This window comes from Protomyctophum bolini (assembly GCF_963924005.1).
Source record: "Protomyctophum bolini genome assembly, chromosome: 23".
Classification (NCBI taxonomy): domain Eukaryota; kingdom Metazoa; phylum Chordata; class Actinopteri; order Myctophiformes; family Myctophidae; genus Protomyctophum; species Protomyctophum bolini.
Window position 1 is genome coordinate 24,427,166 of NC_137884.1, and position 27,162 is coordinate 24,454,327.

General features: G+C 41.5%; 1 protein-coding gene across 4 annotated transcripts; it reads left to right on the forward strand.

The window, feature by feature from the left end:
* Nucleotides 1-25,319, forward strand: cpsf6 (cleavage and polyadenylation specific factor 6). Of its 4 annotated transcripts, none has more exons than XM_080757965.1 (12): nucleotides 1-103; nucleotides 5,448-5,657; nucleotides 6,762-6,865; nucleotides 7,028-7,167; nucleotides 7,614-7,784; nucleotides 11,866-11,979; nucleotides 14,034-14,547; nucleotides 15,015-15,044; nucleotides 15,203-15,339; nucleotides 15,446-15,599; nucleotides 16,350-16,567; nucleotides 24,627-25,319. In XM_080757965.1, the coding sequence occupies exons 1-11, from the start codon at nucleotides 44-46 to the stop codon at nucleotides 16,543-16,545; spliced, it is 1,830 nt and encodes a 609-aa protein (XP_080614091.1). In that variant the 5' UTR covers nucleotides 1-43; the 3' UTR covers nucleotides 16,546-16,567; nucleotides 24,627-25,319. The 4 variants fall into 4 exon arrangements, with proteins under 4 accessions (XP_080614091.1, XP_080614092.1, XP_080614093.1 ...); XM_080757966.1 differs by having other exon boundaries at nucleotides 15,203-15,318; XM_080757967.1 differs by lacking the exon at nucleotides 15,015-15,044.
* The last annotated feature ends 1,843 nt before the right edge of the window (nucleotides 25,320-27,162 follow it).

Here is a 27,162-nt window from a genome sequence, read left to right on the forward strand (position 1 = left end):
GAGGAGGAGGAGGGAAGGAAGGAAGGCGGTTGGTGAGAGGAAAATGGCGGACGGTGTGGATCACATAGATATCTACGCCGACGTCGAGGAAGAATTCAACCAGGTATATATTTTTTAAATGCATACGTTTGTTTGTTTACTAAAAACCAACTCTCCCGTGCATTCATATACACGGATTGAATGAATGCTACGGAAGGACATCATTCAATAATAACATGGCTCCTTTTATAATGCGCACCACCACATGCATGCAGGCCCCGGCGAGCTTTCATTGAGCTCCTCTGTGCACACACACACACACACACACACACACACACACAATGTGCAAAACTAGGATTTAATGTAATTGTATGTCCGTGTCCTCCGCAGTAGAGCAGACCGTTTGGGACGTGTTCCATGCGTTACAGTTTATATTTTTATTTTGTTAAAACGGTACATACGTATGTTTGTTTGGTTAATTATATAAACATTAGTCTATTGTTAATCAGGGCCCAGCAGCATGGCCCACCCCCCCCCCCCTCTCTATGGGTGGCGCGAGACCAGAGAGAACTAGCAAGCATTCTAGTTAGCTAGTTAGCACGATGCTAACCGGTTCATAACAACAAACATTGAGTTTAAATGAAAATGCTTCACGTCACCAGCTAGCGTCAACACCACGGACTCTTGTCGAGTGTTTATTCGTCGTTTAGAAACAACCCAGCTAGTATTGACTTGTATTTGCATAACCTTTACGTATCTGAAGTTGTTAAGCCATTTGAGTTGATAGCCAACCTTAGCATTCAGGCTTACAACCAGCCTCTTCTTGCGCTGATATGTAACAATAAACAAACGAACAAGGACCCGTGATGTTGTTAATAGAGTAATGTTGTTAAATGGAGATTTAATTAGTTGATTTATTTGGGTAATTCAACTTTAAAGTTGATATTTAGTTTTAACGCCTGGGCCTTCACATCCACTTTAGTGTGGTTATGTTTCTGTGTTGTGGTTTTGTAACTTTACAAATCTATCTCATAAGTGACTCATAAGTGTCAGAGTTTGGAAGCACTCGTTTTCCACAAGGAAACGTCCTGCTGCCTCCTGCATTATGTGTGGTGGTACGCAGCCAGGACCATTGAGTGATTTCCAATGAGTAGATCGAAACACACAATAATCTCATTAGTTAGGTAAAGTTAGCTTAAGTTGTGGCAAATCTGCAAAAAAAATGCTTACCACTAGCTTTCGTCACAGATGTGTTCATAAAGGTGTCTACTATCACAGAAAAATGTGTTCCAACCCAAGTCCATTGGGAAACTTTGTGACAGCTGCTGAAAGATGGGTTACCATTGTTAACCAATATAAGGCAAAAAAAAATCATTATTCAATATTCTTTATACTTTAAGTAGCATGTGACAACTAGGGGGTTTTCATGATGCTGAATCCATTGCAAGCATTAGTTCTGCACAAAAACACTCCTTTGCCTAGAAATGCCCATAGCCGTCATCACAAATGTGATGGATATGGCCAGATTTAGCCCAAGGAGTATTTTCGTGCAAAACTAATGCTTGGAATGGATTCAGCATCATGAAAATCCCCTAGTTTGTCACATGCTACTTATAATGACATTTGGAATTCTTTGCCTTATATTGGTTGTTAATGGTACCCCAACTTTCAGCAGCTGTCTCAAAGTTTCCCAAGGGAGTTGGGTTGGAACACATTTTTCTGTGATAGTAGATAACTTTATGAACACATCTGTGAAGAAAGCTAGTGGTAAGCATTTATTTTTGCAGATTTGCCACAACTTAAGCTAACATTACCTAACTACATAACAAGCTCATAACATGTCTACGGTGGCTTCTTTTGTTTAAAGTGGGACATTTGGTATCTTTTTTTTTTTTTATTGGCCTAAAATATTGTCTACATGCATTACATTGCATGCATGCATTACATGCATGGCTGTCGGCATTGAGCAACCTTTTTTCATTGATATTATGTCCCTTTTTTGCCCTTATATAGAGTTCTTTATCACTTAATTAGCTCCATTAGTAACAGAAAAAAAGAAAAGAAGAAGCCCTACGTGGGTCCTTTATGTAGAGAAAACTGTAGACAGGTGCTCTTTGGAGACGGTTTCATATAACAAAGCACAAGTGTTCTTAACCCACTCTGACCTGAGATCAGATTCTAAAAATGTCAGTCATTCTTGAGTCAATGTCACTGTGGAAGGAGATATAAGGCGGCGAACTTAAAAAGAGGGTCCAAGGCAGCTCTGTCCAGTTGAAGTAGATTAAATTATTAAATAAAATTGAACCCTTTTAAATTATTAAAAGTGAAGGTTTTTTTTTTTCTACTTCAACTGGACAGAGCTGCCTTGGACCCTCTTTTAAAGTTCGCCACCTTATATCTCCTTCCACAGTGACATTGACTTAAGGAACTCTTGAGTCAATCGAGGACTCTTTAAGAACTCTTGTGCTCAGTCAAGCTCCATATATGGACACTGGGCAGGGGGCCTGTGTGTCCAGAGCCTGGGCAGAGGCTCCCTTTGGGGGTGTGGGAACGCGTGTGTCGAATTTGAAGTCGGTGGGGCCAACGGTTCTCGAGTTGACGTGGATTTCAGACGTACCGGTACATACGTACTACACACAGAGACTTGGTGCATTTATAGTTAGAACTTTTAGATATATGTGACCAACGGATTCAGAATCATGAAACCCCCTAGTTTGACACATCATGCTACTTAAAGGGTAAGAGCACTTTTGTAGATGTTGTGCCATGATGGCAAGGTAACTGGTGGAAAATGTACGTCATATGTAGACAAGCAAATCGGCTAACCAAACAGATATCGGTGTAAATGCTTGGCCAATAAGGGACCACCATTCTTGATTTTTCTTTAACCCATTCTGACCTGAGATCAGATTCATACAAGGTTTCCACTGGACACACACTGGTCTGATTAACCCATTCTGACCTGAGATCAGATTCTAAAAATGTCAGTCGTTCTTCGAATTTTTCAAAAATAGCAGACCTACAAGCTCGTATTGCGCCACTCGGTGGCGCGATATGAGCTTGTAGATCTGCTATTTTTCAATAGCTAAAGCATAACATGATGCCAACACCAAAATGGGTGCCCGGTCAGAATGGGTTAATAAAGTGATATGAGGTAGGGTAGGGCGATCACAATTATATCTTTTCAGCCATTAATATTTAAATCTATCTGTTTTTAATTTTATGCTGATAGACTATCCGTTTTTATGCAGATAGATGGATAGATAATCCATTTTTATATGGTGCTTGCTCATAGATAGATAATCTTTCCTTTTTTATCCTGCTGTTCTATCATGTGACATTATGTGCAAGACGGGCTGCTCGATGGTGAATTAGTATTGTAACATTCTCCTCGGCTTTGAATTGACTGCTTCAGTTCAGACAGAAGGTCTACAGCTACAGTAGACTACTGACTTACTGACTGAGTTGAGCAGGAGGGCGGACCGAAGTCCAACTATGGTGGGAGGAGAAGGAGGAGGTGGTGGCGGGACAGTCAGATCTTTGCCCTTTATTTTTTCCGTTGCTCGTTAAGCATTCGTAATGTAATTCACGCTGCGCACACGCTTTTGTAAGCGAGATGCTAATGGTTGTTTTTTATATCAATCCGTCCACTCCATGTGCGTGCACTCTTTGCGTGCACGGCTGCACGCTCCGTGTTTGGTTAAAAGTGACATTTGAACATTACAAACTTTGCAAATAACTTTAGTATTCAACCCGACACGAGAACAAGGAATTCCTTCTGTTATGCTATCCAGCTGCGTTCGCTCTGCTTACTGTCGCTGCTGACGGGGGAGAGCACGGAGCAGGACGCGACGCGGGGCGACGCGGTGGCCTCGACACGTTGTTAGCTTGTCGATCAACTCTTTTGGCGAACGACACCGCCGTACTCTACAGAAATATAAATTTACCTATAGTACTGCGACCCATAGAATGTGCACTTGCTGCATCAGAGCCTTGTCTTGTCTTGTCTTTGATTGAATGGTCAAATTCTGTAGTCGCACCGGTGCTTCAAATCTAATTTTACAACTCGCACAGTGCTATTTTTAGTTGCAAATGCAAGTACAATTCCCTGAATTGTCCCAGGGAAGGCAGTGATGTGATTTTTTTTTAACCCATTCTGACCTGAGATCAGATTCATACGAGGTTTCCACTGGACACACACTGGTCTGATTTAACCCATTCTGACCTGAGATCAGATTCTAAAAATGCTCGTTCTTCGATTTTTCAAAAAATAGCAGACCTACAAGCTCGTAGCGCGCCACTCGGTGGCGCGCTATGAGCTTGTAGATCTGCTATTTTTCAATAGCTAAAGCATAACATGATGCTAACACCAAAACGGGTTCCCGGTCAGAATGGGTTAAGGACTTCTGAAGCTCATTCCAATCAAAAGGAGCACTAACAGAGACTGCTGCTTCACCTAGCTTTGTGTTAGCAAATGGAACCTTGGGGGTTCAGGAATTCACTAGAACGCGTTTGATAGGTACTTGGATTCCGATCCTACATAGAGAGCAGATGTAAGGGGGGACCATTCCTGAGGAGATGGCTTTGAAAATACATACCAGTGCTTATCACGCCTCTCGGACAGAGAGTGTACAGATGTAACACGTAACCTGCTAGTCTTACTATAGACCTACTATAGATGGAGATTTCTGAATATTTAATAATGTTTGTAATACATTACGATGTAAGATGTCGTCATGAGTTATAAATGGTTTGGTCGATCTTCATTTTGCAATAAGTGCACCAGATTGATGCCATCAATTTAATGTTCAAAGGCGGTAAGGCATTCACGTTTTCATATGTATGTAGTATCTATATTCCATGTGCAACCTTTTTTGTACAAAGACTAAAAGCCAAAAGGAATATAATATATATATAAAAAAATATATATTCCAATGTTCTGCGATAAACAATTAAACCGTTAATCACAATTATTTTTGCGAACTATAATCGTCAAGTAAAATAATTGTGACAGTCCTACATGTAACCATTGCCATTTGTAATTGTGACAGTCCTACATGTAACCATTGCCATTTGTAATTGTGACAGTCCTACAAGTCACCATTACCATTTGTAATTGTGACAGTCCTACAAGTCACCATTTGTAATTGTGACAGTCCTACAAGTCACCATTTGTAATTGTGACAGTCCTACAAGTCACCATTTGTAATTGTGACAGTCCTACAAGTCACCATTTGTAATTGTGACAGTCCTACATGTAACCATTGCCATTTGTAATTGTGACAGTCCTACAAGTCACCATTACCATTTGTATATTAGACAACAATACAAGTGATGAATCAAACGTATTATTATATAAAAAGAAACCAACCCATCATGAGGACGGGCTACTGTGTATTCAGCCTATTTATTCATTCATTAATTCATTCATTAATTCATTCATGTACTTCTGTGTTTCCACGCAATAGGAGTCAGACTACCCCGTCCACGACCAGATCGACCTGTACGATGATGTCATCTCTCCATCGGCCAATAACGGCGACGCTCCGGAGGACCGGGACTACCTGGACAACTTGCCGACTCCGGGCGGCGGAGAGGGGGGGAAGAGTGCCCCGCCCAACGTAGTGTACACCTACGCAGGGAAGAGGATTGCTCTCTACATAGGGAACCTGACGTGGGTAAGTCGCTCCGATTAACCCATTCTTCTGACCTGAGATCAGATTCTAAAAATGTCTTCCACATCCTGACAGTTTTCTGAAAAAGCTATGTTTCTGTGTGTCAGTCGTTCTTCGACTTTTCAAAAATGGCAGACCTACAAGCTCGTAGCGCGCCACTCGGTGGCGCGCTATGAGCTTGTAGATCTGCTATTTTTCAATAGCTAAATTAGCTAAAACATAATGTTTAAAACACCAAAATGGGATAGTCAAGCAGCAGACTATGGTGGCTCGGTGTTGAGCACGGTTTGACTGAGAGACATAACTAACTACCCTGCGTTTGAACCTGATTGGTTTGTGTTCTTTCTGAGACGATAAATAAGTATAGACACGTCTTATGATCCTGTATTGATATTATGACTATTATAAATATATGTTATGTACGTACATACATCTATATATCATTTATCTATGTAATATACAGGTACAACAATACATGTATTACGATCTGATAATCACAATATTAAGAAGAACAAAGAAAATAAATGGTTCTGTTCTTCCTTTTTCTTTTTCTGTTGTCCTACAGAGACTTATGACTATTTTTGTTTTCTTTGTTTGTCATGTATTTTGTAGTTGGTAATGGTGGGCAAAATAAGCTAATTAGCGTCACCCTACCCTACCTTCTTTCGGTCATAGCGATGTATCTATTGTATAAAATGTATTTATAAAACTTTTTCATTCCGTACATCGGTCTTCATTCTGAAGACCAAAATAAAACATTGAAAGTGAAGTGAAGACATGATGCACAAATGTAAATAAAAAAAAGGTCTAATTTCTCTTTTGGGTCTTGAGCTAAGACCAAACGTCTTCGCTCAAGACCCAAAAGAGAAATTAATTAGACATCAATTCTTTTTTCACTGAAATGTGCTGGAATGCCTCCTCAAGTAGTAACCTGATGGTAGTTTAGAACTGAAGACTAGTTGTAGTAACCTGATGGTAGTTTAGAACTGAGGACTAGTTGTAGTAACCTGATGGTAGTTTAGAACTGAAGACTAGTTGTAGTAACCTGATGGTAGTTTAGAACTGAAGACTAGGTCTCTACTGACAGAATGATGTTCCTTTCCTCAGTGGACCACAGACGAGGACCTGACGGAGGCCATCCGGTCGATAGGGATCACAGACGTTCTTGAGATCAAGTTCTTTGAGAACAGAGCCAATGGACAGTCCAAAGGGTGAGCCATATTATGTGTCTTTATCTTGCGACGGCGTGATACTAGATTTTCACGTACACATATTAACTAACCAAATGGCATAAACCTTAACCCATTCAAAGTGTCTCGTCTCCGTTGAGTGTGTGTTTTTTGGTTTACCGTGTGACGTTTCCCTCGGTCCAGCTTTGCGTTGGTGTGCGTGGGATCGGAGGGATCGTCCCGGAAGTTGCTGGAGCTGCTGTCGAAGAGAGAGTTACACGGACAGAACCCCATTGTCACTCCCTGCAATAAGCAGTCACTAAGCCAGTTTGAAATGCAGTCACGTAAGAATAGGTGCAAACACGCACTCAAACATACTGATATCCACTCAAGGGCCTTGCAAACGTGAAGCGTCAAGGAACGCAGGTGTTGTTGCCTGGATTAACACCAGGTCTCCTCCAGGTATGCTGAAGAGGGGCGCAACAACGCAAGCGTAATAAAAAAAGCTAAACCTGAATCCAGGTTCTCTGAGCAAAAAACGCAGGTCTCGTTGAAAATTAACTATAGGCGTGTTTTATCGCTCCTCGTTTGCAAGGCCCTTCATGCTGAAATGCACGCAACACGCAAACACGCCCGATATTTCATCTATACTGGAACACACGGCATTCAACATACAAATGCGATAAAGAGCATGTAAGGTAACTTGTATAATAACATAATTTTTTTTTACTAATAATTGTCCCAAGCTGGTTCTCTGACATGTGTTCCCTGTTGGGGCCAGGTACCCAAGGAGGCCAAATGTCAGGTGAGGGTAAAGCCGGACCTCCTGGTATCGGCCCTGGTCGCGGCGGGTTCCCCATGGGAGGCCGGGGCAGAGGAAGGTTCCCCGGACCGCCGGGCCCTGGAGGGGATCGCTTCCCTGGACCCATCGGCCCTGGAGGGCCCCCTCCACACTTCCCTGGTTAGTATTGACCCATTTAGACCTGAGGACGATTCTACAAATGTCTTCTTAAATCCTGACAGTTTTCTGAAAAACCCTATGTTTCTATGTCAGTCGTTCTCATACATTTTCATGTCAAAGGTACTCTCAAAAAATGATATGTAATTGGCCGCCGACCCCCATCGGAAAATATGTTGTTCTAGCTTGTAGATCTGCTGTTTTTAAATAGATAAAGCATAACCTAATGCTTACAGCACCAACAGGGTTCCCACCCAAAATAGGTTAAAATAAATGATTAGTCAGAGCAGAATAAACTGAATATTTAATACCGAGTTGGGGGGGAAAAAAGTGTTAGAGCTATATTTATCCAGTTCGAATTTCATTGCTTTATTAGTTTTAATATTCAAATATTGACATCATTACTTTTTAGTACCCTACTGTGTGTCCGGTTCCAACTTCACACCTAGCTAAAAGCTAACCAAGCCATAACTAGGTCTGCTGGAAAATGCAACGCAAAAAAATGCTCTTCAAATGTTCTCGCATGACATTGTCGGATATTGGATGGAGCCCGCACACCCACACGTACAAAGAACGTCTTGACCTGATTAAGGTCAAATTGATCGAAACGTTGTCAGAATTCTCAATAAAGAACGTCTTTCTTGTACCTGTGGGGTGCGGACGCCATCCAATAGCAGCTGAAGTTTTTTTTTAGCCCAGCCTGTCGATGTGCATATTCTACGCCCCCCGCCCCCCACATTACATTGTGGAATTCATCCAAATTGTACAGATATTGCAGGTAATCATTGTGTGAAAAGCCGATCGGCAACAGCTGCGAGTACTGATTTCACTACAGGCTAGTACAGGGCACCTCCATCTTTGTTTACCACACAAGGCAAGAAGCGGCCGGAGGCGATGCACATAAAATTTAATATAAAATACAATTCAAATGGAATTCATGAATGATAAAAGCTACGTTTGAATGGCAATTTTAGCATTTGAATGTTATAAATGTTTTTCATTATCAAATTCCTTCGGCAAACAGTCGTTTCAGAACCTTTCAGGTTCTGAAAGAGTCCTGTGATGACAATGAAAAATACAGCCGTTTAGTTTCAATTACAGTTTTGAACTTTTCAATTAAATGAAACTATTCACTACACATAGCTACACGTACATTTATGACTTTTTGGTTCTGTGAAGCGCATTGGGTCGCACTGCTATATGAAATGTGTCATATGTTATAAAGTTTGATAGATAAAGCTTGATTGTCGCCTGGCAACACTAGAGGTGTGTGTGTCTTAATTCATGATTGACTTTGACTTGTTGATCTAAGTAACTGGAAAATCCACAATAGAGTTGAACGGACTGTAAATTATCCATTATGTCGAGCCACTGCATCGATGCAGGATCGTGCACAGCCGACTCGACGATCCACCTTTTGACTGTAGACACCTCTACAAAATTGCCTGGCGACAACCACGAAACGTATTTTTACATAATTGGTGTGCACACCTGTTGACTTCATGCTACAACTCTCAGTGCATGGAACAAAGGCTTGCATGTGTTTTTTTGTGCCTGCTCTGTCTACCCCAGCATGGCTGTGTGGTATGTCTTCTTCCTCTGTCTTGCTTACTAAACCTGTCTTTAAAACCTGGTTATACTTGTATGTTGGTGTTGCGCACTGAAAATAGCCAATCTACAAACTCACTAAGCATTGCAGAGTAATGCTTTTTTCTGAATCAGAGCACAATCGGCACACACCCGAGTATAAAACAGGCCTAAAGGTCATTACACACTGGCGAATGAGCGATCTGAAAATGCGAAATATTGCATGTTGCAGTTCGCCTGCGAATCTCTGCAAAATACGACACCAGAGCGAACAAATAAAGAGCAAAAACGGTCGCATTTTCGCACATTCGCCACTGATGTGGAAGCTTGCATGGACTTCAATTGTTTTTTTTTAAATGCGAATTATTCGCACAAATATATCGCTTCGCCAGTGTGTAATGACCTTTAATCTTGCAGTCTGCCCCTCTCTTAATTTCACTGTTGGGTATAATGAAAGTATAAAAGAATAGATCTAATATGGAGTTTATACGTTTGGTCTATTACGATTAAAAGTCATATTGCTTAAAGCACCACCAACACTGACTTGGCATGCTTCACAAGCTTTGTTTCTGGCTGAGCTGTCCAGCCACCGTCTATAAAATAGTCTTGAATAAGTACAGTACATCACTGCCATACTGGTTTTATTACTCACCATGTGAACCCTGGAATTGATGGATCATTTTTGTATTTGTTGCATATCCTTCACAGTGAATGAACAATCCCAAAAAGAACTTAACAGCAAGCCTGTATCGAAATACAGTTTTATAAACTTCCATCACAACTCATCGGTGTCCTTTATCTAGTAGTCCACTACTGGACTCTTGTATTGCACCGTGAGAGTTGTTGGTTTTTATAAACTGAATTTTTCATATCGTTTTGCTGCCGTTAATCTTGGACCCCTTAAGTATTCTCTTTAAGTATTTACATACATTTTGGATTCTTCATTCACCATGATGGAAAGCAGAGAAGAACAAAATAAAACTCCCAACAATTCAAGGCTTCATGGGTGAATAATTGATAGTTTATTTAAAGCTACAAACGGCCTCGGTACCGACTGGGGGGGAGGAGCGCCGCTGGTTCTTAATTGCGGTACTGGGGGAGTTGGAGTGCTGCTAGGGACTACTTTACACTCAGGAACCCCCAGGTGGAAGCTAATATGAGGTACTGGGGGAGTTGGGAGTGCTGCTAGGGCCTACTTTACACTCAAACCCCCAGGTGGAAGCTAATATGATTGAGTTTAATACCAGTTGGTTAACTAGCTGGTAGAATAGTTTAGAAGTACATAACCGGCTGGTAGACTTGTTTATATTTCCTAGAATATATCTTAGGATCAGTCAATACAGTTATGTCGTTACGTAAGGGGTTAACTAGATACTAATAATAGTGTTGAACCAGTTGACTAGCTTGTATTTAACTAGCTGATAGAATAGTGTAGAAGCATTTAACTAGCCGGTAGAATAGTTTAACCCATTTAGATTCTAAAAACGCCTCCTAAAACCTGACCTAAGGTTTTCTGAAAACCTTCAAATTCTTACTTGAAAGGAAGAAAAGAAAAGGTGTTGCTAACTGAGACACAGAGGTCGCATCCGTATAGGTTAGGCCAGGTCTAAATGGTGGCCTGTCAACTAGCTGGTAGAATAGAAAAGTAGTCTTGCTCTCCAGGACCAGGATGTAAACAGACCCGCCATCTTGCCTTCTACTCATTTCCTCTCTTTGATCATGTTTTCCTTAATAATCATTAATTTCACTATTCCCACCTTTTTCTGCCTTTGCTTATTGGCTGGTGCCCTTTTGTTCCCAAACGGGGTTGTACTCGGCGGTCCCCAGGTGAAATTATTCGCTTAATGTGCAACATTAAGCTAATCACCAACGGTAAACAAACCAATGTACCGGGTATCTGCACATCGCTAAAGTTTCTAAAGCCAAATTGACAAATATTGCGTAAGAAAAGAGGTAAGCATTGTGAAAAATAGCCGATCTACAAACTTTACAAGAGGTGTTGTGGCTTGTGGATCGGCACAATGTTCACGATATTTATCTGTGGAACCAAGTCAAAACTAATTGTATTGCCTACAATTCTAAAGTGCTTTGTCCCCAGTTCAAATATGATTATTTTGGGGGAGTCCCCAGTTCAAATATGATTATTTTGGGGGAGTCCCCAGTTCAAATATGATTATTTTGGGGAGTCCCCAGTTCAAATATGATTATTTTGGGGGAGTCCCCAGTTCAAATATGATTATTTTGGGGGAGTCCCCAGTTCAAATATGATTATTTTGGGGGAGTCCCCAGTTCAAATATGATTATTTTGCGGGAGTCCCCAGTTCAAATATGATTATTATTTTTGGGGTGAGGGTCATGGCCTGAAAAATTTGGGAACTATTTCCCTATGCTGTCATACAGTTTTGTCGATTTTAAGACTGGTGGTGGGAAGATGTTTTTTTTGAGTGGAAGGCTTATGATTGGTGTGTTTTCTCCTGTTCCCTCCCCCTCCCATTAGGTCAGGGGATGAGAGACCCTGGGCTTAGACACCCTGAAGGGCCCATGATGGACATGGGGTTCAATCCCTTCCCACCGGGCCAGGGGGGCAGGGATCCAAACTGGCGACCGAGAGGTGAAACGCCTCGATTGATTTTTTTGGTCCATTCTTGACCGATTAGCTCACCCCTCCCCCTAACCCTAACACTGAGCCGTTTGTAGAAAAGAGTTGTGTCACTGGAACAGCATTTAACAACGTATAAACCCTGGTGGTACCACAGTGTGCTATACTCCTATGCCAATTCGTTGTGTAAAATAGCGGATTTCAAAGCTCACAGCGCGTCAAAAAGCGTTGACGGCTTGTAGGTCTGCTATTTACACGGAATGCGATTCTAGGGTCAATGTGGTTATTTTATTTATTTCGCATTTTTTTATTCTACCAAGAGGCCTAATTAATCATTCGTTTAAAGTGCAACATTTCAGATTTTTTACTGTGAATCCCATTGTTTTTGTTGTGAGGAAGACTTCTTAATGTGTTCTTTGAGATTAATATTCACTGGAAGATCTCATAGCTTCCCTATTTGGACATATCATTTATAGTGTAACATTTAAAAAAAATAAGACGGTTTACAGGATCACTGTGATGCGTCACATCACTGGAGGCCTAAGAACGGTCTGTGTTTGGCTGGAGCTAATCTGGCAAACTGAACTGATTCACACCAGATATCTTGCACACACTGCCTGTAGATTAAGTTAGTTCCTACAGTAGTATTTTTTCGTCATCGATGGGATTTGGATCTAGCTGAAACTGGGGCTCAGGCTGGCCACATGAAGCCAGATCCATATTAAGCTCTATGTCCTGGTATCCGTTAACGGGGTCTGGTTCATTTTCACCCAGCCAGTCGATGGGGAACTGAAGCGGAACCGGGTATGGGTATGCCACCTTCTGGAGACCCGGGAGTACTACAGTCATGCCCCAGTGTGTCTGATTTAACCCATTTTGACCTGAGATCAGATTCTAAAAATGTCTTCTACAAACTGACAGTTTTCTGAAAAAGCTACGTTTCTATGTCAGTCGTCCTTCGATTTTGCAAAAAAATCTACAATTTCGTAGCGCTGCTATTTTTCAATAGCTAAAGCATAACATAATGCTAACACCAAAAGGGGCTTAAATAGTTGCATAGTTTGGCGGATGATTTCCAGTGAATTTGAGAGTGAGTAGTTGTTCATTGGAAGTGTTAACGCCAGCCATATCACCGTCACAGGTCCTCTCCTTGCAACAGAACGATGGGATTCAACACATTTCAGCGATTTGGCAAATACAATTTTACAATTTACAATTTAGGCATTTAGCAGACGCTCTTAATCCAGAGCGACTTACATTAAGCAAGAACAAAAGCATGGGAATACATCACATAAAGACATTTATCATGAAACATGCGTAGCTAAGAAAGTAACAGTGGAATATCTATAATGAAACTATACATATAAGCTATACATCTATACTACTATGCTACACATATGTACTATGACGTGCTATGACTACTAGAATTGCTATCTAAGGGGGTGGCAAAATACCACATTTAAGTTAATACACCATGTGTTCTTATGTTTCTTTCAACACGGTGAACCATCCTGATTGCTGTTGTATGACCGATGTTCACTAGGCTCCATTTATAACCACAAACTAAGCTTTGTACTGTACGCTGCTTATTGACCACAGCTGTGTTTCTGTTTGGGAGAGAGTTAAGCAGACTCCCTGCGTAGCTTAGTGGACAACAAACCAAAGTAAAAGAGTTAGAAGCTGTTCCATGTCACAATCAAAAGTGTTGTTCTAACCCCAATTCCTTCCTTCCCACATCTGACTTCTACCCTGGTAAACTCTGGAATGGGTGCATTTTTGGTGTACAGATCTGCAGTATGTCATGCTGTTATTGCATGGTTTGAATGCCCTACATCCTATCCATGAGCCTAATTTATGATCTGTAGCCAACACTGCGTTATGTGATGATGTTGGCTTGTAAATTATCGCTGTGCAATGGAGTATAAATTTAGCTTTTATCTGACTGTGGCCACACCAAATGCATAATAATAATAATAATATGTCATTAATCTGTCTCTCTTTAATTGTCTCTGTCCTCCCAGGTGGGATGAGTCTTTAACTCTCTCTCCATCTCTCTGTCCTCCCAGGTGGGATGCAGGGACCCCCTCGTGGTCCTCCCCTCGGCCCCCCGGGGCCTCCAGGGCCCCCGGGCCCACCTCCCCCCGGCCAGGGTTGCCCTCCTCCCATGTCTGGCCCCCCCAACCGTGGCGACCGCCCCCCTCCCCCCGTGATGTTCCCGGGTCAGTTCCAGGGCCCCCCCATGGGCCCCCTCCCCCCCGGTCCCCCTCCCCCTGGCTACGGACCCCCCCCGGGCCCCCCTCCCCCCCAGCAGGTTCCTCCTCCCCCCGGCCCCTTCCCTCTGCGCCCCCCCGGACCCCCCGGCCCCCCTATGGGTCCTCTGGCCCCGCCCCCACACATGCCCGGGCCCCCGCCCGGAGGCCCGCCCCCTGCCCCGCACGTTAACCCCGCCTTCTTCCCCCCGCCCGGCAACAACTCCATGCCGCCCAACGATGGCCGAGGTCCGCCCGGCGGTCCCAACGACCCCTACGGAAGACCCCCGCCGTATGAGAGAGGAGAGTATGGCCCTGGACCTGGTCCAAGGTGAGGATGACTGTTTAGCTGTGACTGTTGGACTGGAAAGGTTTAGCTGCAGAGGCGTATCTACATTAAGGCGAGGGCAGGCTGTCCAAATCCATAAAAAAAGGGGACAAAAACAAGACCTGAGAACTATTAGTGGACAGCTGATTGGCCGTCGCGGTAGATCGCGACCCCCAATCACCCATTGGAATGTAAATGCATGCCTTTCAGCCTTTTGTATCCTACGATCGTGTGCGCGGGGAGACGACAATTAACACATCTTGTCTGCCCAAAATGTAATTCCTGGATACGCCACTGTTTAGCTGAGATTTTGGGGCGGGAACCCCTTTTGGTGTTTTAAACATGTTATAATTTAGCTATTGAAAAAATAGCAGATCTACAAGCTCGTAGCGTGCCACTCGGTGGCACGCTATGAGCTATGCGCTCGTAGGTCTGCTGTTTTTGAAAAATCGTGAAAATATTTATTTCAGAAAACTGGAGGATTTAGAAGAATTTGAGTGGTGAGTGGGGGGGGTGAATTGCACCACTCGGTTCACACGGGTGTGATTTATTTTATTTTATTTTGAGGTCGGGCCTAAATGGGTTAAACTGTGTGTGTGTGTGTGTGTGTGTCTGTCTCTCTCTGTGTGTGTGTGTGTGTGTGTGTGTGTGTGTGTAGGGAAATGGAGCCCTCCCGTACTCCTCTCAGCGAAGCAGAGTTTGAGGAGATTATGAACAGGAACAGAGCCATCTCTTCCAGCGCTATATCCAGAGCCGTCTCTGATGCGAGCGCAGGTATACACACAAACGGCACAGGTACACACGCACACGTTTCTCAATATAGCAGCATTCCCCAAACTGTGTACAAACATGTAACAACCCCCTCCTCCTCCTCCTCCCCCTCCTCTCCCTGTCTCTATAGCGGACTATGGCAGCGCCATAGAGACTCTTGTGACGGCCATCAGTCTGATAAAGCAGTCTAAAGTGTCTGCCGATGACCGCTGTAAAGTCCTGATCAGCTCACTTCAGGACTGTTTGCACGGCATCGAATCCAAGAGCTATGGCTCCGCCACCAGGTATTCACATTTTTTTTTTTACAATTTAGGCGTTTAGCAGACGCTCTTAATCCAGAGCGATTTACATTAAGCAAGAACAAAAAAAAGCATGGGAATACATCACATAAAAAGCATTTATCATGAAACACATGCGTAAGCTAAGAAAGTGGACGGTGGAATATCTATATAATGAAACTATACATATAAACTATACATATATACTATACTATGCTATACATTCACCGTGAACATGACTACGTGGATTCAGTGGGTATGCTGCCGTGTTTCTGTCACGTCTCCATTTAAGGTTAAATGTTTCAAAAAGTAGAATCGAGGCCTGTCGTGATTATGACATTTTAACCGACGATCATTCAAATAATTGCGATTGACGATTTAATTGTTTGTCGTTGGAACTCAGAAATACATTTCCTTTATGGAAATACGCAAAGAATGAACACATCACATATGATGGGCCTCAAATTAAATGGGCCTAATTTAATATTTTCAAAACATTTAAAATAACAGAAATGGCCAATCTACAAGCCCACTGTCGTGTCGAGGTGGTAGATCTGCTATTTTTGGAAAATACTTGAAATGAAACAATTTTGACGATTGTCTCAAATAATTGCGATTTAGACTATTATGTAATAATTGTGATACGCGTTAGACTCCTGATGATCCAAGCCGTAAAAGAAATAAAGTCAAATGGATGCAGCCAAGTGTGTGGAATGTAGGATATGATTTTAATCTTTCTCTTTTGCCCCTTTTCAGCAGACGGGAGCGTTCCAGGGAGCGCGACCACAGTCGCTCCCGGGAAAAGAGCCGGCGCCACAAGTCTCGTAGTCCTCGTGACCACCGCGAGGACTACTACCGCGAACGCAGCCGCGACCGTGAGCGTCACCGCGAGAGAGACCGCGACCGAGACAGGGAGAGGGAAAGGGATACTAGGGAGTATCGACACCGCTAAGAGAGAGCGGAAACAGGGGGAGGTGTGTATGAAATGTCTTTTTAGTTTTTCCCCTCTTTATTTCTCACTTTCTTTCTTTGTTGTTCCTCTGAACTTGTTACTTGTTCTTGACCGCTTTTATCCCTCAGATCTGGTTTGAGCCAGTCTGGGCCATTCCAGGACCAAACTAGGCTAAACTTCCAGATGAGCGGAGAGACCCAAAGTCTTGAGTCTCAGAAAGTCCTCCTTTTGCTTCCTCACCTTCTCTCCTCGTCCTCCTCACCTCCTGAGCTGAAAGCAGTACTAGAGGTCCTGGTAGGAGATAAAGCCAGCAGTACTAGAGGTCCTGGTAGGAGATAAAACCAGCAGTACTAGAGGTCCTGGTAGGAGATAAAACCAGCAGTACTAGAGGTCCTGGTAGGAGATAAAGCCAGCAGTACTAGAGGTCCTTGTAGGAGATAAAACCAGCAGTACTAGAGGTCCTGGTAGGAGATAAAACCAGCAGTACTAGAGGTCCTGGTAGGAGATAAAACCAGCAGTACTAGAGGTCCTGGTAGGAGATAAAAACCAGCAGTACTAGAGGTCCTGGTAGGAGATAAAACCAGCAGTACTAGAGGTCCTGGTAGGAGATAAAACCAGCAGTACTAGAGGTCCTGGTAGGAGATAAAACCAGCAGTACTAGAGGTCCTGGTAGGAGATAAAACCAGCAGTACTAGAGGTCCTGGTAGGAGATAAAAACCAGCAGTACTAGAGGTCCTGGTAGGAGATAAAACCACCAGTACTAGAGGTCCTGGTAGGAGATAAAAACCAGCAGTACTAGAGGTCCTGGTAGGAGATAAAACCAGCAGTACTAGAGGTCCTGGTAGGAGATAAAACCAGCAGTACTAGAGGTCCTGGTAGGTGATAAAACCAGCAGTACTAGAGGTCCTGGTAGGAGATAAAACCAGCAGTACTAGAGGTCCTGGTAGGAGATAAAACCAGCAGTACTAGAGGTCCTGGTAGGATAGGAAACGAGCAGTACTAGAGGTCCTGGTAGGAGATAAAACCAGCAGTACTAGAGGTCCTGGTAGGATAGGAAACGAGCAGTACTAGAGGTCCTGGTAGGATAGGAAACGAGCAGTACTAGAGGTCCTGGTAGGATAGGAAACGAGCAGTACTAGAGGTCCTGGTAGGATAGGAAACGAGCAGTACTAGAGGTCCTGGTAGGATAGGAAACGAGCAGTACTAGAGGTCCTGGTAGGAGATAAAACCAGCAGTACTAGAGGTCCTGGTAGGATAGGAAACGAGCAGTACTAGAGGTCCTGGTAGGATAGGAAACGAGCAGTACTAGAGGTCCTGGTAGGATAGGAAACGAGCAGTACTAGAGGTCCTGGTAGGATAGGAAACGAGCAGTACTAGAGGTCCTGGTAGGATAGGAAACGAGCAGTACTAGAGGTCCTGGTAGGAGATAAAACCAGCAGTACTAGAGGTCCTGGTAGGATAGGAAACGAGCAGTTTCCGGCTGCCGGTTATCAAATTACTGGCTTAGGAATGTGACAAAGCTCCATTAGTTCAAGGCTTAATGGGGTCTAATAACATTTCTAAATTTAACGTGTACACATTGTAAAAGCAGTAGTGTAGGATGACATCAGTATTTATACTAAAGTAAAGACATGACGGACTGGACTTGAGTTGCTCGAGCTCCGTATTTCCAGGTAAGTTTAAGGTAAGTGTGTTAAAGTTGTGGATCACCACCTGGTCCAAAAAAAACAAACTATTCTGGTTATCTGTCATAGAAAAGAATAACAATAAAAGTCCCTACTCTTCATGTACGTTACCATTGTTGCTGTGAACCCAGGGACTTGTCATGGTGTGTCTGTAATGTAGTCGTAATTATTCAGCTCAGTTGTAATATATAAACCAGTGAAAGAGGCAAAAGCAGTGTACCATTTTTGTCCACTCGGCATGATACCTGGTACTTCTGAAATGATACCTGGTACTTCTGAAATCCACCTGGTACTTCTGAAATCCACCTGCCATCTCCATTTCTCGTGTTTTCCGAACATAATTGGCCCTTCTCAAGTCCCTCCCCAACCCGTCCTTGTCCAATAGGCATGTTAGCAGCGAGGAGATGGGGCAAGCTTTCCTTCTCCCCCATAGAGATGCATGTTAAATCCATATAAATAATCCATCATTTCAGTGGGAAGAGCATCAAAATGTCTTCTAAATCAACCAGGCTTGCAGTAGGCTATGCACTGGACAAATTAGCATTACATTTAAATAAACTAGAAATTTCGAGGAAATGACAGAGTGAGAAATCAACTTTTAACGACCACCCGACAGGAGTTTTCGTGTTGCGCAGTAAGACTGGTCATTAGTATTATTGCCATTATCTGGGTGGGTCAGTCATGTAACTTTCTCGATGTTACGCCGTGTATATGTTCAACAACACAGCCATGCAAAATAACATTGACGGCTATGAGGTGGCAAAAGCTTGACCTGTGTAGCAACAGTTGCTAAACTATTTGGATTGGCGTTGGACAATCGCTTTCTTGGGGGGTGGTGTTTAGCAAAGGGCTAATTGGGCCTCCCACTGATGACCACCAGCCTAATCCGAGTAGATCTTTACTGCACTGATTACGTCTGCCTACTGTGCTGTAACCAACCATCATTTGGAGGTGCTCTGCTGTTCTGATGTGTGGATCGGTCCAACATCAGAAGTGGCTTGTATTTTTCAGATTTACCAGACACTGGCTAGTGGACAAAACAATCTTGAATGCGCAATGTGTTCTCCACTACATGTGTTTACAGTGTCATCATAATGATGTACTCGATGGTAACTACCGGTATTGAGTGCAGATGCAGTGTTTTGCTTATTGTGAATCCTTTGAAGGAAAATATTGTCAGGTTGTTACATGTAAGGATTAGAAAATCATGAAATACTCCCAAGCGGAATACAGTACTTTGATTCGTAATGTCTCAATCCAGAAACCTGAGCAGAGATTTCAGTAGTAATGATGCTTGGGATATTTTTGGGCTGCAAAACCAACTCAAATTGTTGTAGAAAATGCAAACATATTTTTTTTTTCATATTTTTTTTTTGCTTTTTATATATTCCCCAAACTTTTAATTTGATAGCTAAAATATCTGTCAAACACACAATATATGTCAGGAGCAGGTGATACATGTAAATGAATGAATACATAAACCATGTCCTTGTATCACTGTAGACCATGACTTCAAAGAAAAGATAAAAATCACAAAACATTGTATTTCTGGTACAACTCCTGTAAATTAGCCTGAGAAATGTTTGCTCAACTTGACTTCTGTTGTAGTAGAGGGATCATGTTGGCATACAGTTTAGCAAGAGTGTTTGATAAGGTTGAAAGAAACCACTTTCTTTTTAATCTCGTTGATATTTCTACCTGTATGTTGGTATAAATGGGGTCATTGGTAAAGAAAACATTTCTGTAGTTAAACCAAATACTATTGCGGTTAATTCTAGAATAAACATAAGGGTTGAAAAGAAATGTACACTCCTTTTGTGAAGACAATATTGGTTGTTACTATAAATATTAAGAATAAATAATGATAAATGCATGTAACTGTTACATTACTAGTTTGGGTAGGATAATGAGCTTGTCACATCCCACAATTGTAGAAAGTAATCTATTCCATTTTGCCTGGCCTCTTGATTGACATGTCTGGTTGTTCCATTGTGATGAATTATCGATGACATTTGGAAGTTACAATTTAGCTCTTGTGTTGCAATTGTTGAGAGAAAATGACATCCCTCACATTTTTCTATTTTAGAAATTATTACATACTAGTAGCTAGAATCTAATAAATAATACATTTGAGTTTCTAATATTGAGTTGTAGATCAAACCTAGGCCAACTGCCATTTAAAATACCTTCAACTGCATTGAATCATTTGCTTTGCCTCGCCTAGATGGCACGATGGATTATAGTTGTATTGATTCAGTTTTGACAGGCATGATCTAAAAAAAAAATAGTAGTTTCATCCATTTTAAATAATAAATGACTTGGGTTGGACAAAAGATTCATGCTAAATTGAATTATTGCGCCAACTGGTTCATAGGTTAAGACGGCAGTTTGTAATTTTTGTTGGCTTGTTTCAACCAAATGGCATAAAACATATCAAGATCAAGAAGTTAAACGTAGCTTTATTTGAGTCGAGTAGCTACGTAGTAGTTTGTCACCTTGAAATTGTAACATTAAATGATATTGAGACGAGGTTAATGCTATGAAACGAGGTCTTTGTTATCACAAGGTTGTTTTTCTGGGCCAGATTCTTGTTAGGTCTTTTGGTAAGGTAAATGTTGTTATATTCCCGTTGTCAAGTGTGACACTTTATGAAGAAATTCAAGTTTGTTGAATGTTGACACAAAATCCCGGTTTTGAGGTTGTCATTTTAACCAGTGGTTTTCCAGTGTTTGATCTGTAAACGTCAATCCTTGGATTGTTTTTTAACTTTTTTTTTACATTGTTCTACAGTGTTTATGTTCTAAATGGTTATTTAAGTACCAAAATCAACACATGCCTGTTTTGCTGCCTTAGCACAAATACATACCAAATGTATCTATTTACAGAGCATATATATTAAGATAGATGTGCAAACCTTTGGTTTGTTCTGTCAAATTTGGTACGTGTGGCACCGTAATGTAGCTCGGTCTTGATTAATTTAAACGTCACGTCACGTTTTCAATATGTTTATCCGTATTAACAGCAACTGTAAAACAATGTAAAAATGGCTGTCCTGTCAGTGTAGAATCATACTATTTTTCATCGGACAACGTTAGCTGATTTGATCTTTGTTCTGTGTTCGCTGTGCTTTGGCTGCAAAGTTACTGGCTGAAAAATAAGACCCTGTGTCCATTGGGAACCTGTCCTTAAGCCGTTTGCTTCTGTTTTTGATTTCAAATGGAAAGGCTGCTTGCTGTCAACAGCACTTGGAGCTTAAGCATGCAGCATTTTAAGTTGTAACTCATTTTAGCATTGAACACGAGCGCCACAATTCAAACTGGTTTTCTGCAACATTGGGCTTAATTTATTCATGACCCTTTTTTAGCAAGTGTTATAGGACAAAAAAAACGTATTTTCAACTGAAAATAAGTGGTGGAAACACTTTTTCCAGTTTAAAATAAAATGTTTTTTGTTAAGAGAAAGGGTCTGACTACGTTTGAACCGACCTGTGGCCAAAATCTGCACTTCACAAAAATATCTAAGACATGCCCAATGGACACAGGTTTCAACTTAAATCACAACTTAAATATTTGACAATCACTAAGCTTGTGAGGGCTGAGGATAGTGTGTCACACTTTGCACATTTCTGTGTGTGTGTGGGCGGGAAACATTGTCGGGTACTGCAATACAGTATGCCACTGAGTGAGGGAGACGGATGGGGTTGTGTGTCCGATGGTTACACTAATGGTAATGACTGCTATTTCTGTTCACAGATGATTTTAACACTGTTTTTATCTGTTCATATAGAGGGGGACGCACGGGTTGTGTTTTGTACCAGAAATGACTTTACAAAGCTCTCTCCCCCTGTAGGCTCTGTAGGTTTATGTGTGCTGGGGATGGCTGTCCTGCTGCCCTGTTCAAACAAACTGGTGTCACGCCATGGTCAAAATCACATCCTCTCTTGAGACCCAAAGTGATGGGGTTTAACTTCCACTGGGTTTGAAGTGGATTTAGCAAGTTGTAAATTAATTAAAACAATATTACGCTAGGTAATACCAATGAGGATTTACAGTGATCTCATGTCTGCAATTAAGAAATAATTAACATGGGAACAATTGGGTATGCTAGCTACTAGACAAGCCCCCATGTGGATTTGTTTTAAAGCTCACTTAGTGTCTTAAATGATTTGGACTGTTTGACCCTGGTTTGACCCTACCGTGTCTTCTGCACTTGGTACAGTTTATCGTGAAACTCACTGGTGACAACCGCATCCTGTTAAAAACAACAACAAAGAAATTTGAATTATCTGGGCAAAATAATACAGCATTGGGCACTCCCACTTTTATCTGTCATTTAAAATGACCTCACAGAATTAATCTAAAACATTGAAACGTATATCTTTATATTTTTCAGACTTACTACAAATGTGTTCTCTTTCCCCAGAAGCTTACCGGTAGTTAAACCGCATAACGAATAGACGTGTCTATTGTCTCCAGTTACATTGTGGTGTTCAATGGATGCTGTTGTCACATAGGGGTTGATAAAACAGTGCAGGGATGTTGGTAGGTACTAGTGGGCCATCACTTTGAACCAAGTTGGAATTATCCAACTAGTTGGACCATTCCTTGTATTGATACAATATGCCCACTCTTGGCAAAATTGTCTTTACTTGGGCGAACTTCTGACATGTTGTGCCTGCCATTCATAATTATGCCTTTCCAATGACTTGTAGTGTGCATGCTGTTTCTGTCCTACTTGTTGAAACACGGGCAAGAAAGAATAGAATACCCAATCACATTAAGATCATTATAACACAAATTGCCACTTCCTTTTTGTGTGATATTTCTTCTGTAGTTCTAATATGTGTAGTCCCTTTGTGTCCTCTTGTATCTTACTTTTACCAAACACCCAAGTTTCCTCATAGTTTGGTTGTTTCTCAGTCTGCCCTGAAGTGGTGACCTTTCTGAATTTAGGGCTCTAATGAACAAATGCCCAACTTTAATGCCAAATTTGTATTTATAATTAAGCCTACTTCGACCAAATTGTTTTAACAGTCATTAATGAAACGAGTTACAACCTGGGCCCTTAGCTTAACTGCTAGCCGTAGCCCCATATCTATTGTTGGGTTTAGTTTACTGTGGCATCAGGGTGTGTGTAAAGAACACCTCATATTGTATACCTTTTAGATCTAGGCTTGTTTGGAGGTTTGTGATATCCATTTGAGAAACTCCACAAGGTTAAAGGGCAAATGTGACGAAGGCTGTTCCAGTTTGAGTTGAAGCCAACAAGCTGTCCATATGAAACACTTTAGATTGTCTGCTTTTCTCCCCATGGCGTAATTTCTCCCCAACTAACTTATGCAGTGACCATGCCCCGTAACTTTGATATTGATTTCACCTGCATCACATTGATAACGGTTAGTTTATTGTCGACTCAACAGTCTCATTAACCTTCATTGTCAAAAACATGGTCAACAGCTTAAAAGGATAGTTCACCCAAAAACATATTTTTTCTATAGATTACTCCCCCCTCCACCCATAAAGACGTAGAAGAGGTCTGCGTCACCGTGTGGGGTCATCCCAGAGCTGTGATTATGGCAGAACTTGGTTGGGAAAGAAAGTAATGCATCGTCTAAACAAGATATTATCTCATTCTTTGATTGATCATGCAGCTATAATTTATTTACAGTGATCTGTTGGCTCGCTCAGATAAAGGAACAGCCATTTTGTAACATTTAGCTCCTGTTTAAAATGATGTGAAATGCTGTATTCATGTGTCCTTTCTTACTTCTATATACACTGTTGCGTCTCAGTTGGTGTTTTAATGCAGGTCTGCATGATGTATGTGTGTGTCTGTTGCCAGGGCAGGGAGCAATGCATAACCAACTCGCCATGGAAATGAAAGTTGGGTCCTTTAACCCATTTTAACCTGAGATCAGATTCTAAAAAATGTCTGTTTGAAAATGACAGTTTTCTGAAAAAGCTATGTTTATATGTCAGTCGTTCTTCGATTTTTCAAAAATAGCAGACCTACAAGCTCGTAGCGTGCCACTCGGTGGTGCGCTATGACCTTGTAGATCTGCTATTTTTAAATAGCTAAAGCAAGTTAATATAATTAATTTGGTCCCTGTTCAATTCTCACAGTAGTATACTGACACTCATTCAGTACCCAGTTGCCAATTATTATGCTCTTATTTTTTTTTGTCTTTTTTATTTTTTCCTTTTATGGTTGTTGGGACATAAACTTGCTGTAATTTCTGCTTTCAGAATGGCTTTGTTTCACTGTTGTGGCATTTAGACCGTTTGAGTTGAGAATGCATTGCAGCCCGGGCCCTGTCGCTCTGCTGACCACTACACAATGTGTTACTGTTGGGCTGCCTCCAAACCAAACTCCACCCTTCATTTGACACCTTTTCAGCTAACGAGGAACTAGGATGGATGGATGGAAGGAAGAGGAGGAAGGATTTCATCACAACGCTACCACCAACCAATCAGCAAATCACCTAACGCAATGCATGCTGGGACAGGACACCAACTACCACCACCACCTCCACCACCACCCCATCCCATCTCTCCTCCTTCTCCTCCACCCATCCTCCTCTCTTGTTTGTCTACCTGGATAGGTAACGTGAGCAGGAGACACATCTGCTGCACATAAGAGGCAGTTAGATCTCTTTAAAAAAAAAGATCTCACAGGAAACCCTTTTCCAGCAAGCAATTTTTTTCTTTTATTTCTACTGTGTTTTATTTGATATGGGGAAAAGATGAGGAAACTGTCCGATGAGTTTTTTGCGATGTTGACGAGAAGATTAATTCACCTACTCAATACACGACATACAAACGTACACAGATCCCCAACATTATAAAATGGTAAGGTCCCCTATCAGCCCCTCCCCCCGCTACCCTTCCACTCACTACTGTGCATTCGTCAGTTGAACATGCATTGATTTTATAGAATCTTTTCCTCTTTTTTTTTCTCGTTTTTTATCAATTATCTCCGTTTCCTCCATTTCTTTTCATGGTAAAGTTGATAATGTGTTGTGAATGTCTCTTAAGTTCTGCTTTACTTGATTAAAAACTAGGTTGTGTTGTAATAAAATTGTTCACCCAGGCTGGTAGTTCACATGGTGACTTTTTCTGCATTTCTTGGTCGTTCATGTCATGTGTATGTTTGACTACAGCTATCTTGTGTAAAATCACACGTCTTGTTGAGCAGTGATTCTCAGCTGGTTTCACAGGGGACCTGAATTGGTTTCACACTGGGGTCTGAACTTTGTGTTCACTGTGAACGCATATTGTCAAAGTTCTTTGCCCAGCACCTTGTACAAAACATTGCATGACCTACTTAAAAGATCCTGACCTACTAGTTGAGAAACACTGCTGTTGGAACACACTGAGCATCGTTTTTATTTTCCTCCATTTGAAATGAATTTCACAAATTCATGTGATAACTACCAGTGTTTTCATTCAGGTTTCAGGAAACTTAGTCCAACTCCCAAATGCTCATTTTGGTCATTTTTGGAGTGCGTATTCCAATCAAAGATCCATGTCACTGTTTACAATGTGGTTTTCGTAGTCTTAAAAAAATAATTACTGTCCAGATTTTTTCCAGACAAAATATTTTTATTTTGTTCTTTTGTTTCTTTTGTTTTGTTAATGTTATTGCGTTATCGTTACTTTTTTACTTTTGGACTTGTAATGTAATATAGTGCAGCATTAGTACAGCTCACATTGCAGTCAGATTGGTCAGACTTGAAATCATGTTTTGTAAATGTTGCACATTTTCTTAAAGTCAAGGAGCTGTTGACTGCCATTTCTGTGCATTTGGTTTTCAGATTTAAGGGAATGTTATGTTTGTTTCACCTGTCAAGTTATTGAGACATTTTAAAAAGCATATACTGCACAAGCAGCATTCCCCTAATGTAAAAACAAAGCTGCTAACATTGAGCTGACATTCCATTCTAAATACTAGTATATCTGACATGTCATGTCATTATCTGTGCTAGGGTAGTGTTCAACATCCTGTGTTACTAGGTGTGTTGAGCATGGTTCAAAAACACTGCCAGCATTGTGGATTAATTAATATCCACCAGTGCTACCCATGCAGTTTTTAATATATGGATTGCTAAACTTATCTTGCTCAGGGGCAAAACTCTTCTGAGTTTAAGGTGACACTTAATGACTAAGTGCGGTGCCAACAGTGCAGAGTGCAGACCACGGTCTTATCTAAGTTAACGTAGCTGTTCAAGTGCTCTTGTTGCCAACATGAAGGTTTTAATGTACTTAATGCCATGTTTTAAGATGAAGGGTTGTCGACTGTATATTTTGATATATCAATTGGCGGTGACATTTTTAAGTATCCATTGTAAGTGGTTACTTAAAAACACTGACAAGTGTGATGCAAAAGTACCCATAAAAAAATATAATTCTGTTTTTATATTGACAACTGTAAGCTGTGTGAAAGCTGATATATGTCCCTTTATGTCCATATACTGTGGTTTGAGTCGAGATACAGAACTGTATTGCCACCAGAATTCTGTTAAATTGTCATCCATTTCCCTAAACCAGTGTATTTGGCAAGAAAACCAAGCATTTAGGCCTATTTGTGCATTTGAGAAGTATTCGACCTGTGGGTAAGAGGACATTGTGTTTTTGTTTTGGCATTTTTTTTTTTTTTTTTTAGAAGTTGGAAAACTTGAGTGCTTTAATTGACTTGAACAAAACAAACTTGTTTACAAGAAAGGCAGTTAATGTGAACAATTATTGAAGAAAAATGGTTAGTGTGTGACTTTATTGCTATGGTGAATCTGTGTAGCTGCTGTGTTGTCCTGAATTCTCCACAGCGCTGAAGGTAAGTGTTCGCAGCTCCAGAGGCGTCATCGGCCAAATCCTGAAGAATGAAATGCTGATTACCTGGTTGGACTAACTGGCTGGTGAGTTGACTTGATGGGTTG

What these genes read in the sequence shown, in the direction of transcription:
- cpsf6 (XM_080757965.1), top strand. Translation starts at nt 44, where the DNA reads ATGGCGGACGGTGTGGATCACATAGATATCTACGCCGACGTCGAGGAA. An exon ending in TCCAAACTGGCGACCGAGAG is followed by an intron (nt 11,980 to 14,033) that starts GTGAAACGCCTC and finishes CTGTCCTCCCAG; the next exon opens with GTGGGATGCAGGGACCCCCT. An exon ending in AGCTATGGCTCCGCCACCAG is followed by an intron (nt 15,600 to 16,349) that starts GTATTCACATTT and finishes GCCCCTTTTCAG; the next exon opens with CAGACGGGAGCGTTCCAGGG.